The sequence below is a fragment of the Dendrobates tinctorius genome, unplaced genomic scaffold, assembly GCF_039654945.1.
Source record: "Dendrobates tinctorius isolate UK_male_01 unplaced genomic scaffold, ASM3965494v1 ptg000175l, whole genome shotgun sequence".
In the NCBI taxonomy this organism is placed as follows: Eukaryota; Metazoa; Chordata; class Amphibia; order Anura; family Dendrobatidae; genus Dendrobates; species Dendrobates tinctorius.
The window spans coordinates 1,444,417-1,461,344 of NW_027361842.1; the positions used below are offsets into that span (position 1 = coordinate 1,444,417).

General features: G+C 44.3%; 1 protein-coding gene across 1 annotated transcript in view; it reads left to right on the forward strand.

Annotated features, from left to right (window-relative positions):
- Positions 1 to 16,928, forward strand: part of PLVAP (plasmalemma vesicle associated protein) — a 49,031-nt gene that overhangs the window by 16,164 nt on the left and 15,939 nt on the right. Inside the window, exon 2 of the mRNA XM_073551329.1 lies at positions 1,122 to 1,188. Coding sequence (XP_073407430.1) covers positions 1,122 to 1,188 — 67 coding nt within the window. The remainder of the gene's footprint in view (positions 1 to 1,121; positions 1,189 to 16,928) is intronic.

Sequence of the window (16,928 nt, forward strand, 5' to 3'; positions counted from 1 at the left end):
TGCCAACACTAGAACTTTTTTATTTCTGTTACAATGGATTTCCATGGCGCATGCTAGACCTGCACTCCATTCACTCCCTATAGGCAAGCAAAGCAATGTGCTCAGCTTTCCCTGGCAGCCCATATGAATGAATTTAGTGGGCACATAGCCAGCCTTTTGTGCCATAAAGGGGATAAATATTCCTCATTGGGGTAAAAGTTCTCTGTTCTGCCAATAGGTGCGGGTCCCAAAGGTGAGATATCTACCAATCAGTAAGTTATCACCTATTCTATTGAAAGATGATAACTTGCTTTCACTGAACAATCTCTTTTAAAACTGTCCTCTTTTCCTCTGATAGGTTTGATACCTAAAGTGGTTGTCTGGTCTATAATGACAAGTCTGCAGTCACTCTGTGTAACTGAACTGTACGATGCGAGTATTCGTCAGTGCCTGCGCCAAGAACAAAGGTAAAGTATGCAAAATGCATACTCCTTGCTGAACCTGTCTAGTGGGCGTGGCCTCGCTCAATACACGGATGTGACTGCAGACTTGTGAATTCACACTAGACGGGTTATGGATGGAAATGGCATAGTGGCTCTGTGGTTAGCCTTGCAGCGCTGAGGTCCTCGGTTCAAATCCCACCAAGGACAACATCTGCAAGGAGTTTGTATGTTCCCCCTGTGTTTGCGTGGGTTTCCTCCGGGTACTCCAGTTTCCTCCCACACTCCAAAGACATACTGGTAGGGAATTTAGATTGTGAGCCCCATCGGGGACAGTGATGATAATGTGTGCAAAACTGTAAAGCGCTGCGGAATATGTTAGCGCTCTATAAAGATTATTAATATACATATCGCATACTTGACCATTGTTCCCAGCTCAGACACCAAATCCTCACAGCTCACAGAGTGCATGCTGGGAGGATTCACAAGTCTGCAGTCACACAGAGTGACTGACTGCAGACTTGTCATTGTAGAGCTGCCAAACCCTTTAATTTTATGCTTATGTTTGTAAAGTAGGTCATTCTGATAATAGAATAGAACTGAAAATCCCATTTGTAAAAATGTCACTAAATGTTACTAGTCATTTTTTTCATTATTTATAAAAAAGATGCTTATCCATTTACAAGATATTTTTCTTTTTAGACTCTATTTCCAGAAGTCTGTAAAGGTTACCAAAGTGCACTAGACCGGTGTAACACAACCTACATAAGTAAGTAATTGTTTCCGATTAAATAGATATTTTTGAATAAGTAGAAATTTTATATATGGTACATATCTTTGTATTTTCGGCAAATAAAGGGTTATTCTTATCAGAAAATCTGTAAGTTGAGTCATGCTGCCCAACCTTGGGCAGCATGAATCAGAGCCTGGCACCACAATTGCAACCAGGTATATGTTTTTCTGAAATGCATCAGCAAGACTTGTCAATCAAAGGGAGCGGTGCCGGAAGAACCCGGCTAGGGACAACACGGGACTAGCAGTAGCCTCGTCCCTGTATTCCCCGGCTGACTCTTTAAACAATGTTTTCTCTGAAACGTCACAGTCACCGTGTTTGAGAAAATGTAATTGTCAGCAATAGTTGCCGAAGTCACAGGCTGCCTCTGCTGTCTGTTTCCAAAAGAGCTAGTAAGTGCTGCACAGACTAGCCAGGATAGCTGGAGCCCACTGATGCTGGACTTGCTGCTATGCTCCTTCATTGCTGCAATGACATCTGCTTGCAGCATCAGAGAACGGACAGTTGGGGCCAGTAGCGTAAAAATGCAAGAGCAGTTGCACACCGCACCCAGCCATCAGGAACCTGAAAGGCTTGGAAGCAGTGCGCTCCTGAAAAGCAAACATGAGAACAATCCTTCGGGGTATGTGCACACGATCATTAATGGCTCAGTATTTGTTCACAGGTGAAATCTACACCAAATCTGCATCTGAGGTCACTGGCAGGCCACTTGCATTTTTGATGCATTTTTACATGCATTTTTGATGTTTTTTTCTGCATGCGTTTTTGATGCGTTTTTTCATTGCACGCTTTTTTTGTCACTTGAAATAAAGTTAATTGAAAATTGGCTTTTGGGAAGAAAAAAAGTGATTTCCTCTTTGCAATTATATTGGGAGTATGTGCACACAATCAGTAAACGCAGCGGGTTAGACGCTGTGTACATCTGCAGTGTCCAACCAACCTGCAGCGTCCAGCTGTTACAGCATAGTGGATGGGATTTCAAGAAATCCCATGCACACTATGCGTCCACCGGCACTCACACCTCACCTGCAGAGATGGACATGCGGTGCATCTTTCCAGAACACAGCATGTCTATTTATCTATTTATGTAGGGGAGACGCTCAGTCTCCTCTGTGTAAATTACTCATACACTTTAATTAGATGCTGTAAAACCACATTACCTTCCTAGTCACATGCGTAATGAGTGCAGGAACGCAGCTTGCTACACATGTGTACTAATTTAAATAATGGTAAATCTTGTGACACAGTCAGACGTACATGACACAGGAAGTGGAGGAAAGCACAGAGAGCGGTCCCTTCCTTTTTTAAAAAAAATAATTTTTTAAAAAATAGCATGTGGTCCCCCTATATTTGTTAACCAGCCAGAGTAAAGCAGACTACTGGGACTGGTATTTCAGGCTGGTAGGGATCCAATATCCATGAACTTTACATGCCTGATAATACCAGGCCACAGCAGTCTGCATACTTTGGATAGTTAGCAAAAATAGTGGGATTCGCTAAAAAAAAATAGCGTGGGGTCCTATTTTTGTTAACCAGCCAAGGAAAAAGCAGACAGCTGTGGCCGGGTATTCTCAGGCTGGCGAGGCCCATGGATTTTGGCCATTACCAGCCTAAAAGCAGCAGCCGCCCCACAATTGGCATCCAAACATGCGCCAATTATGGCACTTTACCCAGCTTTTCCCACTTGCTCTGTAGCGGTGGCAAATGGGGTTCATATTTGTGGGGTTGATGTCACCTTTGTATTGTCAGGTGACATCAAGCCCACGGCTTAGTAATAGAAAGGCGTATATGACACACCTATCCATTAATAATCCTATATTTACATGTTAAATAAACACACTGCCAGAATAAAGTCATTTAACCCTTTCACCCCCAAGGGTGGTTTGCACGTTCATGACCGGGCCAATTTTTACAATTCTGACCACTGTCCCTTTATGAGGTAATAACTCTGAAACGCTTCCATGGATCCCGGTGATTCTGACATTGTTTTCTCGTGACATATTGTACTTCATGTTAGTGGTAAAATTTCATTCGTATAACTTACGTTTATTTGTAAAAAAAAATAGAAATTTGGCGAAAATTTTGAAAATTTCGCAATTTTCCAACTTTGAATTTTTATGCCCTTAAATCACAGAGATATGCCACTCAAAAACTTAATAACTAACATTTCCCACATGTTTACTTTACATTAGCACAATTTTGGAACCAAAATTTTTTTTTGTTAGGAAGTTATAAGGGTTAAAAGTTGACCAGCGATTTCTCATTTTTACAACACCATTTTATTTTTAGGACCACATCACATTTGAAGCCACTTTGAGGGGTCTATATGATAGAAAATACCCAAAAGTGACACCATTCTAAAAACTGCACCCCTTAAGGTGCTCAAAACCACATTCAAGAAGTTTATTAACCCTTTAGGTGCGTCACAGGAATTTTTTTGAATATTTAAAAAAAAATGAACATCTAACTTTTTTCATAAAAAAAATACTTCAGGTTCAATTTTTTTTATTTTACCAAGGGTAACAAAAGAAATTGAACTGCAAAAGTTATTGTGCAATTTGTCCTGAGTACGCAGATACCTGCTATGTGGGGGGGAACGACTGTTTCGGCGCATGGCAGAGCTCAGAATGGAAGGAGCGCCGTTTGACTTTTTCAATGCAAAATTGGCTGGAATTCAGATTGGACGCCATGTCACGTTTGGAGAGTCCCTGATGTACCTAAACAGTGGAAACCCCCTACAAGTGACCCCATTTTGGAAACTAGACCCCCCAAGGAACTTATCTAGATATGTGGTGAGAACTTTGAACCCACAAGGGCTTTACAGAAGTTTATAACGTACAGTGGTACAATTAAAAAATCATATTTTTTCCACAAAAATGATCTTTTCACCCCAATATTTATTTTCCCAAGGGTAACAGGACCCTAAAAGTTATTGTGCAATTTGTCCTGAGTACGCTGATACCCCACATGTGGGGGTAAACCTCTATTTGGGCGCATGGCAGAGCTCGGAAGGGAAGCAGCGCCATTTGACGTTTTTGGCTGGAATTGAGATCGGACACCATGTCGCGTTTGGAAAACTCCTGATGTACCAAAACAGTGGAAACCCCCCACAAATGACACCATTTTGGAAACTAGACCCCCTAAGGAACTTATCGAGATGTGTGGTGAGAACTTCGAACCCCCATGGGCTTCACAGAACTTTATAACATAAAGCCATACAATTAAAAAATCATATTTTTTCCACAAAAATGATCTTTTCACCCTCAATTCTTATTTTTCCAAGGGTAACAGGACCCTAAAAGTTATTGTGCAATTTGTCCTGAGTACGCTGATACCCCACATGTGGGGATAAACCACTATTTGGGCGCATGGCAGAGCTCGGAAGGGAAGCAGCACCATTTGACGTTTTTGGCTGGAATTGAGATCGGACACCATGTCGCGTTTGGAAAACTCCTGATGTACCAAAACAGTGGAACCCCCCCACAAATGACACCATTTTGGAAACTAGACCCCCTAAGGAACTTATCTAGATGTGTGGTGAGCACTTTGACCCCCCCAGTGCTTCACAGAAGTTTACAACGCCCGGGTGTGAAAATAAAAAATTCGTATTTTTTCCACAAACATGATCTTTTAGTCACCATTTTTTTATTTTCCCAAGGGTACCAGGAGAAATTGGACCCCAAAAGTTGTTGTGCAATTTGTCCTGAGTATGCTGATACCCCATACGTGGGAGAAAACTACTGTATGGGCACACGTCGGGGCTCGGAAGAGAAGTAGTGACGTTTTGGAATGCAGACTTTGATGGAATGGTCTGCGGGTGTCATGTTGCCTTTGGAGAGCCCCTAATGTACCAAAACAGTGGAACCCCCCACAAATGACACCATTTTGGAAACTAGACCCCCTAAGGAACTTATCTAGATGTGTGGTGAGCACTTTGACCCCCCCAGTGCTTCACAGAAGTTTACAACGCCCGGGTGTGAAAATAAAAAATTCGTATTTTTTCCACAAACATGATCTTTTAGTCACCATTTTTTTTTTTTCCCAAGGGTACCAGGAGAAATTGGACCCCAAAAGTTGTTGTCCAATTTGTCCTGAGTATGCTGATACCCCATACGTGGGAGAAAACTACTGTATGGGCACACGTCGGGGCTCGGAAGAGAAGTAGTGACGTTTTGGAATGCAGACTTTGATGGAATGGTCTGCGGGTGTCATGTTGCCTTTGGAGAGCCCCTAATGTACCTAAACAGTGGAAACCCCCCACAAATGACACCATTTTGTAAACTAGACCCCCCAAGGAACTTATCTAGATGTGTGGTGAGCACTTTGAACCCCCCAGTGCTTCACAGAAGTTTACAACGCCCGGGCGTGAAAATAAAAAATTCGTATTTTTTCCACAAACATGATCTTTTAGTCACCATTTTTTTATTTTCCCAAGGGTACCAGGAGAAATTGGACCCCAAAAGTTGTTGTCCAATTTGTCCTGAGTATGCTGATACCCCATATGTGGGAGAAAACTACTGTATGGGCACACGTCGGGGCTCGGAAGGGAAGTAGTGACGTTTTGGAATGCAGACTTTGATGGAATGGTCTGCGGGTGTCATGTTGCCTTTGGAGAGCCCCTAATGTACCTAAACAGTGGAAACCCCCCATAAATGACACCATTTTGTAAACTAGACCCCCCAAGGAACTTATCTAGATGTGGGGTGAGCACTTTGAACCCCCAAGGGCTTCACAGAAGTTTATAATGCCAGGGCATGAAAATAAAAAAATCGTATTTTTTCCACAAACATGATCAATTAGTCCCCAATTTTTTTATTTTCCCAAGGGTAACAGGAGAAATTGAACCCCAAAAGTTGTTGTCCAATTTGTCCTGAGTACCCTGACACCTCATATGTGGGAGAAAACTACTGTATGGACACACGTCGGGGCTCGGAAGGGAAGCAGTGACGTTTTGGAATGCAGACTTTGATGGAATGGTCTGCGGGTGTCATGTTGCCTTTGGAGAGCCCCTAATGTACCTAAACAGTGGAAACCCCCACAAGTGACCCCATTTTGGCAACGAGACCCCCTAAGGAACTTATCTAGATGTGTGGTGAGCGCTTTGAACCCCCAAGGGCTTCACAGAAGTTTATAATGCCCGGGCATGAAAATAAAAAAATCGTATTTTTTTCCACAAACATGATCAATTAGTCCCCAATTTTTTCATTTTCCCAAGGGTAACAGGAGAAATTGGACCCCCAAAAGTTGTTGTCCAATTTGTCCTGAGTACGCTGACACCCCATATGTGGGAGAAAACTACTGTATGGACACACGTCGGGGCTCGGAAGGGAAGCAGTGACGTTTTGGAATGCAGACTTTGATGGAATGGTCTGCGGGTGTCATGTGCGTTTGGAGAGCCCCTGATGTACCTAAACTATTGAAACTCCCCACAGGTGACCCCATTTTGGACACTAGACCCACCACGGAACTTATCTAGATGTGTGGTGAGCACTTTGAACCCCCAAGTGCTTCACAGAAGTTTATAACACTCGGACGTGAAAATAAAAAAATCATTTTTTTCCACAAAAATGATATTTTTGCCCCCAATTTTTTATTTTCCTAAGGGTAACAGGAGAAATTGGACCACAAAAATTGTTTTGCAATTTGTCCTGAGTAGGCTGATACCCTACATGTGGGGGTAAAACACTGTTTGGGCGCATAGCAGAGCTTGGAAGGGAAGGAGCACCATTTGACTTTTTCAACTCAGAATTGGCTGGAATTGAGATCAGACACCATGTTGCATTTGGAGAGCCCCTGATGTGCCCAAACAGTGGAAACCCCCAATTCTAACTCCAACCCGAACCCCAACATGCCCCTAACCCTAACCCTAGCCCTAACCCTAGCCCTAACCCTAGCCCTAACCCTAACCCTAGCCCTAGCCCTAACCCTAACCTAACCCTAACCCTAGCCCTAACCCTACCCCAACACACCCCTAGCCCTAACCCTAACCCTAATGAAAAAATGGAAATAAATACATTTTTTTTATATTATTATTTTTCCCTTACTAAGGGGGTGATAACGGGGGGTTTGATTTACTATTTATGGCGGTTTTTATGTTTGGCAGCTGTCACACGCTAAAAGACGCTTTTTATTGTAAAAATAGTTTTTGCATCACCACTTATTGAGAGCTATAATTTTTCCGTATTTTGACCCACCGAGTCATGTGAGGTCTTATTTTTTGTGGGACGAGTTGACGTTTTTATTGGTACCATTTTCGGGCACGTGCAATTTTTTGATCGCTTTTTATTCCGATTTTTGGGACGCAGAATGAACAAAAACCAGCGTTTCATGAATTTCTTTTGGGGGGGTGCGTTTACACCGTTCCGCGTGCGGTAAAATTGATAAAGCGGTTTTATTCTTCGGGTCAGTACGGTTACAGCGATACCTCACTTAAGTCGTTTTTTTATGTTTTTGTCGGTTTTATGCAATGAAAACTATTTTATATAAAAAATAATTATTTTTGCATCCTTTATTCAGCGAGCTATAACTTTTTTATTTTTTCGCTGATGATGCTGTATGGTGGCTCGTTTTTTGCGGGACAAGATGACGTTTTCAGCGGTACCATGGATATTTATATGCGTCTTTTTGATCGCGCGTTATTACACTTTTTGTTTGGCGGTATGATAATAAATCATTATTTTTTGCTTCGTTTTTTATTTTTATTTTTTAAGGGGTTCGCTAAAGGGGTTAACTAATGGGACAGTTTTATAGGGCGGGTCATTACGGACGCGGCGATACCTAATATGTGTACTTTTATTGGTTTTTTTTTTATTATTTCCAAAAAATGGATTTATAGGGGGAATATTTTTTTTTGTCTAATATATTTGGCGATTTTTTTTAAATTATTTTTACACTTTTTTTTTTTTTTTTTTTTACTTTATTAAATAGTCCCAGGTGGGACATCACTGTCCTGTGACAGATCGCTGATCTGTCACATCACAGATCACTGTGACAGATCAGCGATCTGACACAGGCACTGCAGAAGGCTTCCTCATGCCTGCGCTTTGCAGGCACTGAGGAAGCCAGCTTCCTGCAGGCCCCCGAAGGCCCCCGTCGCCATCTTGGATTCGGGGGCCTGGAGGAAAGGAGCCCCCCGCAGCAGCGCTGCACATTGCGCTGCCGTGGGGGGCTCAGGGAAGCACGGAGGGAGCCCCCTCCCTGCCGATGCTTCCCTTTAACCCCCAGTACACCGCGATCGTGTTTGATCGCGGTGTGCAAGGGGTTAACGTGTCGGGGGCGGTCCGTGACCGCCCCTGACACATTGTGCCGGGTGTCAGCTGTGATAATCAGCTGACACCCGGCCGCGATCAGCGGCGCTCACCACGTGGGCGCCACTGATCGCGGTAGACGTACTATCCCGTCCACGGTCATACGGGCCCGGGTACCGTGGACGGGATAGTACGTCGGATGTCAGGAAGGGGTTAATTGAAATAATGACACAGACGCCTTTAATAGATCTTAATTAAACCACATTTACTGCATCGCCCATTCCACTGACACCCTCATCTCCTGGAAGAGAATTAAAATAAAAAAGTAACAATAGCAGAGAAGATATACATACTGTCCCTTGATGAGTCCAGCTCTGCTACATCTGGATGCCTTTGGTTGAATGGTGGCATTATGCCACCATCCAGCCTGACATCCAGATCACACCAAAACTTGAAGATGATCACTGGGGATCGCTCAGTCCCTGGTGGTCACGTGCAATGCAGTTCTCACGATCAGCTGATCGATCACAAGAACTGCAGTGTAAGTGAGCTTCCAGCTGAAACAAGGTACGCCATTATTTAAATTAGTACACATGCGTAGTAAGCTGCGTTCCCCACATAATACACATGTGACTAAGAAGATAATGCGGTTTTACCGCATTTAATGAAAGTGTATGGGTATTTTACATAGCAGAGACTGAGTGTCTCCGCTATATAAATTGACATGCTGCGGTCTGGAAAGACGCACAGCATGCGCGTCTCCTCAGAGAAACCGAAGGCATCTCGGCACGCTTAGTGGGCATGGAATTTCTTGAAATTCCATTCACTATGCTGTAACATCTGGCCGCTGCGGGTTCGACGCTGTGGATGTTCGCAGAATCCAACCAGCAGCGTTTACTGACAGTGGGAACATACCCTCAAAGCTTATAATGAATCTTTTCTATGAGTTTTATTTTTGTTAATTAAGCATCTGTAAATTAAGAACAAAGAAAGATCCTCTCTATATAATATAAGGCATCTCGCAAAAAGACATATAGAATAGAGAAAAAAATAAATAATGGGATATAGCAAGAATAATAAATCAATTATAATGCTTTATTAAACATGATTATACGAAAAATACACAATAAAATCAAACAAGAAGATGAAGAAAGGTTGGAGAATTCTTAATGATATAAGGATATAAATAGAGACACAAAAGAGGTGGAGTATGACTGAATGGCGGGTGAAACAAGAGGATATCATCCAATAGATAGTAGAGGGTTTTGACACATATAGAAGGTATGGAACAAGGCTGAATCAGATAATTGCTCAATGAAGCAGTACAAAATAAAGTAGAAAAAGCAGAGTATAGATAAATATTCATATACTAATAATTTAGCAATAATAAATAGACATCATAGTAATATAATAGGTGCCAGTATCTCTCCATATATTTAATACTAGATGGTGGCCCAATTCTAACGTATCGGGTATTCTAGAATATATATGCAGTTTATTTTTGAAGATTTAATATTAATGCAATAATTCACCCCCCAATCCTGATATGTATGGTTCTCTCACCCCCAATCCTGATATGCATGCTACCCCTCAACCCCCTATCCTCGTATGCATGGTCCCCTGACCCCCCAATCCTGGAATGCATGGTCCTCTCACCCCCCAATCCAGGTATGCATGGTCCTCTCACCCCCCAATCCTGGAATGCATGGTCCTCTCACCTCTCTTTCCTGGTATGCATGGTCCTCTTACCCCCCTTTCGGGGTATGCATGGTCCCCTCACCCCCAAATCCTGCTATGCATGGTCCTCTCACCCCCCTTTCCTGGTATGTATGGTCCCCTCACCCCCCAATCCTGGTATGCATGGTATCCTCACCCCCCTTTCCTGGTATGCATGGTCCCCTCACCCCCCTATCCTGGTATGCATGGTCCCCTCACCCCCCTTTCCTGATATGCATGGTCCCCTCACCCCCCAATCCTGGTATGCATGGTCCTCTCACCCCCCAATCCTGGTATGCATGGTCCCCTCACCCCCTATCCTAGTATGCATGGTCCCCTCACCCCCCTTTCTTAGTATGCATGGTCCTCTCACACCCCAATCCTGGTGTGTATGCTCACCGTCACCCCCCTTTCCTGGTATTTATGGTCCCCTCACCCCCCAATCCTGGTATGCATGGTCCCCTCACCCCCATTCCTGATATGCATGGTCCCCTCACCCCCCTTTCGTGGTATGCATGGTCCCCTCACCCCCCAATCCTGGTATACATGGTCCCCTCACCCCCCAATCCTGGAATGCATGGTCCTCTCACCTCTCTTTCCTGGTATGCATGGTCCTCTTACCCCCCTTTTGGGGTATGCATGGTCCCCTCACCCCCAAATCCTGCTATGCATGGTCCTCTCACCCCCCAATCCTGGTATGCATGGTCCTCTCACACCCCAATACTGGTATGTATGCTAACCGTCACCCCCCTTTCCTGGTATGTATGGTCCCCTCACCCCCCAATCCTGGTATGCATGGTATCCTCACCCCCCTTTCCTGGTATGCATGGTCCCCTCACCCCCCTATCCTGGTATGCATGGTCCCCTCACCCCCCTTTCCTGATATGCATGGTCCCCTCACCCCCCAGTCCTGGTATGCATGGTCCTCTCACCCCCCAATCCTGGTATGCATGGTCCCCTCACCCCCTATCCTAGTATGCATGGTCCCCTCACCCCCCTTTCTTAGTATGCATGGTCCTCTCACACCCCAATCCTGGTGTGTATGCTCACCGTCACCCCCCTTTCCTGGTATTTATGGTCCCCTCACCCCCCAATCCTGGTATGCATGGTCCCCTCACCCCCCTTTCCTGGTATGCATGGTCCCCTCACCCCCATTCCTGATATGCATGGTCCCCTCACCCCCCTTTCGTGGTATGCATGGTCCCCTCACCCCCCAATCCTGGTATACATGGTCCCCTCACCCCCCAATCCTGGTATGCATGGTCCCCTCACCCCCTATCCTGGTATGCATGGTCCCCTCACCCCCCTTTCCTGGTATGCATGGTCCCCCCTCACCCCTCTTTCCATGTAGCCGCAATCAATCAGCGTCGCGGCCCTCTGTCCATGACCAATCAGCTACGCGGCCCTGTAGCCGCGACCAATCACTGCCACGGCCCTGTACAAAAATAATATTAAAAAATAAAAAGTAATTCTCACCTTCCGATGGCCTCCTGTCTTCTTTCCACTCGCCCGGCCTCGCGTTCCCAGTAATGCTTTGCGGCTTAGACCGCTGATGACGTCTGTCTTCTTTCTCGCTCTCGCGAGAGTGATGTCGGTCTTTTCTTGCTCTCGCGAGAGTGACGTCATCAGCGGCCTAAGCTGCAAAGCATTACTGGGAACGCGAGGCCGTGCGCGTGGAAAGAAGACAGGAGGCCGTCAGAAGGTGAGAATAACTTTCTTTTATTTTAATTCTCTTTTTTACAGATTAACGCCTGCCGCTGATTGGTCGCGGCCGCCAGCGGCAGGTGCAGCTTACCGTTACAAACAGCTGCGAATGTCGCTGATTAGTTACGGCCTGGCGGGGGCCTGGTGGCAGCGACCAATCAGCGGGCCGCGATTTCGGTTACAGACAGACATGATAAGGCGTTTATATTTATATATATATATAAGATTAAGCATTAAGCAGTGGTAGATAAATGCTGTCATGATGGTATAATGAGTGCCAGAGTCTCACTAACCAAAGAGAAATTGCATTGGTAAATTTAATCTATGCTAAATTTGATTTAATTTAATTACCGTAGGTTGGGCAAACACAAGTTTAATGCATGGAAGTGCTTAGCTTCAGAAATGGTTAAAGAAAATGGAAAAATGTCATTCAAAATTCAAATATGTTGGGAATTTGTACCCCCATCAACATTATGTTGTTATGCAGGTTGTGAGGAAATGCAAATATCTATAATAATAAATTGAATTTTCACAATCATCACTATGACAGAATGAAAGCTTTAAGATAGTACGAAGGATGCTATTTTAGGGCAGGAAACTGCTTAAACACCTGACTTTAGAGCCACCGAATGTCTGCTTAGTACATAGAATATGTTTATTAAGTAAATTCTATCTACAGCAGCAATATTTTGTACCATATTAGAAATAAAAGAATAAAGTTTGGACTTCAATAAAATCGAATTTATTTGATCTAAAATAAATTTCCCCCAATTCAAATTTATGCAACTTAATTTGTCTAAAAGGCCTTCTATTCTCCCAGAGAATCCCAAATAATGACCTTCTTCCTGGCTTGCTTCGTTAATGCTTCAGGTCTAAAAATACATTGCTTAAACTTTTGATTGGAGCCCTCAGCTGGTCTGCTACGTGGCTGCCAAAATCAATGAGACAAGAGATGCATAATCATACCAGCTAGGTCATCAGGGAGTGGTCACACATGGTACAAAATCACAGGTCAGGATTTTAATTAAGAACGAGAATAGATCAGCGAAAATAAGGATCGAAAGGGCACAAAATTGGGATGCAGAAATAACGGCTACAACAAAAGATCTACAGCAAACAGTAAAAATGAGGCAGAGAATGAAAATTTAGAGTAAAATCTGACTGGTGGTCTGGCCTTGGGAAACAAGTCTACAATCACTCTATGTGACTGCAAACTTGAGAAGTGAGTGGTGCGATTTGTATGCTTCCGGCCACATTCCGACTAGATGTCTCTGACCTCGCTTCATACACTTGCATTGAATGAGGCTGCGCACTACTAGTTGGTACGTGATCGCATGTATGTGCAATGTGGCACGGGGCCATAGCCATGAGCGAGTTACTCGTCTGTTGCACCCCAACACGTTACATGAAGATGGGGGTCCTGGCTGGGTGTGTGGCTTTGTGCTGTGAGGGCGCTATGCCCATGCAGGACGCATGTAACCGATGATGCTGATTTGCCAGGACCAGATGTTGGACAGTTTAATGAGGGAGACCACCATTCAAAAATAAACGTTTTAGTGAACGAAACTTGGTAGGGAATATATATTCAAGAGATAGAGGGTACACTTTCTTATGAATGTTTCCTTACAACTCAAAGCAGTTTCCACAAACACTTTTCTTCCTTCATTTCTTTATTCTTTCCTATCTTCACCTTTACTTCTCTCTCTACTCCTCTGTATTCACTGTTTCTCACTACTTCACCTGGCTTGACACTACAGTCCTGATCAGCAAGAGTCCTTTATTCGACCTGCGATTCTACGTCTTCTCTAATGCTGATGCTCTGGAACTCCCACCCAGGGCACTCTAATCGTCTTGCATACTCAGTCCTGTATAAGCCCATTACCTTTAGGAGTTCCAAACTCTGGCCCTTACTGCTAGGCATCATCTCCCAGGACCCGTCTCTGGAAAATCACTCTGACTCTCAGTCACTTCTGCTCTTGATCTCCCTATCCTTTTCCTCTGATTTCCACTCAGTTTGGACACCTGAGAATGCGGCACTGTGGACATTGAACCTTAGGTCATTTCTCTACACACTCCAGGCACTATCTTTAATCTCATTAGGAAACGGTCTCTTGTCCCATCAGCTTAGCCCTTTCCACTCTGGGAAAGTCCCAAACATTTAAGCCTCCGTCACACACAGCGATCTCGCTAGTGAGATCGCTGCTGAGTCACAAGTTTTGTGACGTAACAGCGATCTCACCTGCGAGATCGCTGCGCGTGACACCTATCAGCGACCGGCCCCCCTGCCAGGTATCGCTGATCGTGCTAAAAATCCCTGGACTTTTTTTTTTAACGTTGGACTCCCGCTGGCCAGCACGCATCGCTGCGTGTGGCAAGCGGGAGAGCAACGATCAGCGAGCTCCTAGCTCGTATCCAAGGTAAACAGCAGATTTCTAAGCGCCGCGCGGTGCTTAGAAACCCTCTGTGTACCTTAGATACCAGCGTGCTGGTGCAGGGAGCTGGTAACCAAGGTAAACAGCGGGTTTCTAAGCGCTGCGCGGCACTTAGAAACCTGCTGTTTACCTTGGTTACCAGCTCCCTGCACCAGCGCGCTGGTTTCTAAGGTACACAGCGACGCGCGCGTTCGTCGTCGCTGGTGCTGATCGCTGGAGAAGCTGCCTGTTTGGAAGCTCACCAGCTATCATGTATCGACACACCAGCGATCCTGACAAGTTCATATCATTGTCGGGATCACTGGTGAGTCGCTATGTGTGACGGGGCCCTAACTCTAACTGTCCCTGTTAACTCCTGTTGCTGGGCAGAACACCACTTGGTCACTAACAATACACTCCCTGACAGAAGTTATGTCTCTTATCCATGTTATGTAAATAAAAGCTTATAACCTGACGTTAAATTCATCCATTGGTTGTATAAATTATTCTTTTGAAAGCTGAAACCCTCCGAAATGTGGTTTAGGTTAAGAAAATAAATTGCCATCAATGCAGAAATATTGATCATTTAATAGACACAGAATGGTCAGATTTTGGCAAGACAAAAGTTTTGTCGGCCACAGAAAGTAATGTGATATTCAAACAAATAATTAACTTAAAATACAAATATATGTTGCATAACATTGGGGAATGAAGTTGTGGTGCTATTAGAGTCATATTTATTATTTTGTGTAACTTCCATAAGCTTGAAGGACTGCATCCATGCGGTTCAACAATGATTCATACAATTTATTAATGAAGTCATCAGGAATTGCAAAGAATGCAGTCTTACATGCCTCCCAGAGTTCATCTAGATTCTTTGGTTTTGTCTTCCAAGCTTCCTCTTTCAAAACATGCTCAATGATGTTTATGTCTGGTGCCTTTTTTGCCTGGAGGAACTTTGTTGTAGAGATGGATGTATGAGATGGAGCACCATCCTGCTGCAGAATTTGACCCCTTTTATGATCTGGAATATAAGAGGTAGCTAATACTTCTTGATATTTTAGGCTATAGATATTGCCTTCCACCTTGCAAATGTTTACTTCACCCCCATACTGAATGTAACCCCGGATCATGATCTTTCCACCACCAAATTTAACTGTTTTATGGGTGTATTTTGGATTCATGCGGGCTCCAGTAGGTCTCCTGCAGTATTTGCGGTGGCCGTGGTGTAATTCTACTGAAGATTCATCAGAGAAATCCACCTTCTGCCACTTTTCCAGCATCCATCTGTTTAGCAGGCTGTGGGACTTTGCAAATGTCACACTGTTTTTTTTATTTGCCTTTTGTTTAGTGCTGGCTTCTGGACACTGATTTGACCATGGAGTCCATTTCGAGACAGAATCCTACAAACTGTTCTAGTTGACACAGGGACTTGAGGTGACCAGGCCTGTTGGAGCTCTGCTGCAGTGGAAGAGGGGCTTGCTTTAGATTTTCTAACCAGCAAATGGTCCTCCTGAGCAGTTGTCTTTCGGGGTCTGCCGGACTTAGGCTTGTCAAACACATCTCCAGTCTCTTTGAATCTTTTTTTTAACTCTTTGTACTTGATGCTGAGACACATTAAAGGTACCAGCCACATCTGCAGTCGATCTGGTCTTCAGCCTCTTGATAATCCAGGCTTTGGTCGCAAGGTGGATTTTTGGCATGTTGTCAGAGCTCAAGTTGCAGCTCAAGTGAAGGTCTGGGGTGTTGGGTTTCTTTTTATACACACCCACTAATTAACCAATCATTTACTGAGCACAGTTGAGGATGTAAACTAGGATTGGCTGCATTATATGACCAGGCGACAAAACTTTTGTCTTACCAAAATCTGACAATTCTGTGTCCATTAACCCCTTAATCCCATGTGACGTACTATACCGTCCATGTGCCCTGGGACTTAATCCCCAGGGATGGGATAGTACATCACAGCGATCAGCGGCGCCCACGTGGTGAGCTAGGGTTAGGGCTAGGGTTAGGGCTGAGATTAGGGTAAGGTGTGTGCTGGGGTTAGGGTTTGAATTAGAATTGGGGGTTTCCACTGTTTGGGCACATCAGGTGCTCTCCAAATGCAACATGGCGTCGGATCTCAATTCCAATTCTGCGTTGAAAAAGTCAAATAGTGCTCCTTCCCTTGCAAGCTCTGCCATGCGCCCAAACAGTGTTTTACCCCCACATATGGGGTATCGGCCTACTCAGGACAAATTGCAAAACAACTTTTGGGGTCCAATATCTCCTGTTACCCGTAGGAAAATAAAAAATTCGGTGCAAAAATATCATTTTTGTGGAAAAAAATGATTTTTTATTTTCACGCCTGGGCGTTATAAACTTCTGTGAATCACTTGGTGGTTCAAAGTGCTCACCACACATCTAGATATGTTCTGTGGGGGGTCTAGTTTCCAAAATGGGGTCACTTTTGGGGAGTTTCAATAGTTTAGGTACATCAGGGGCTCTCCAAACGCACATGACATCCGCAGACCATTCCATCAAAGTCTGCATTCCAAAACGTCACTACTTCCCTTCCGAGCCCCGACATGTGTGAGGTATCATCGTACTCAGGACAAATAGGACAACAACTTTTGAGGTCCAATTTCTCCTGTAC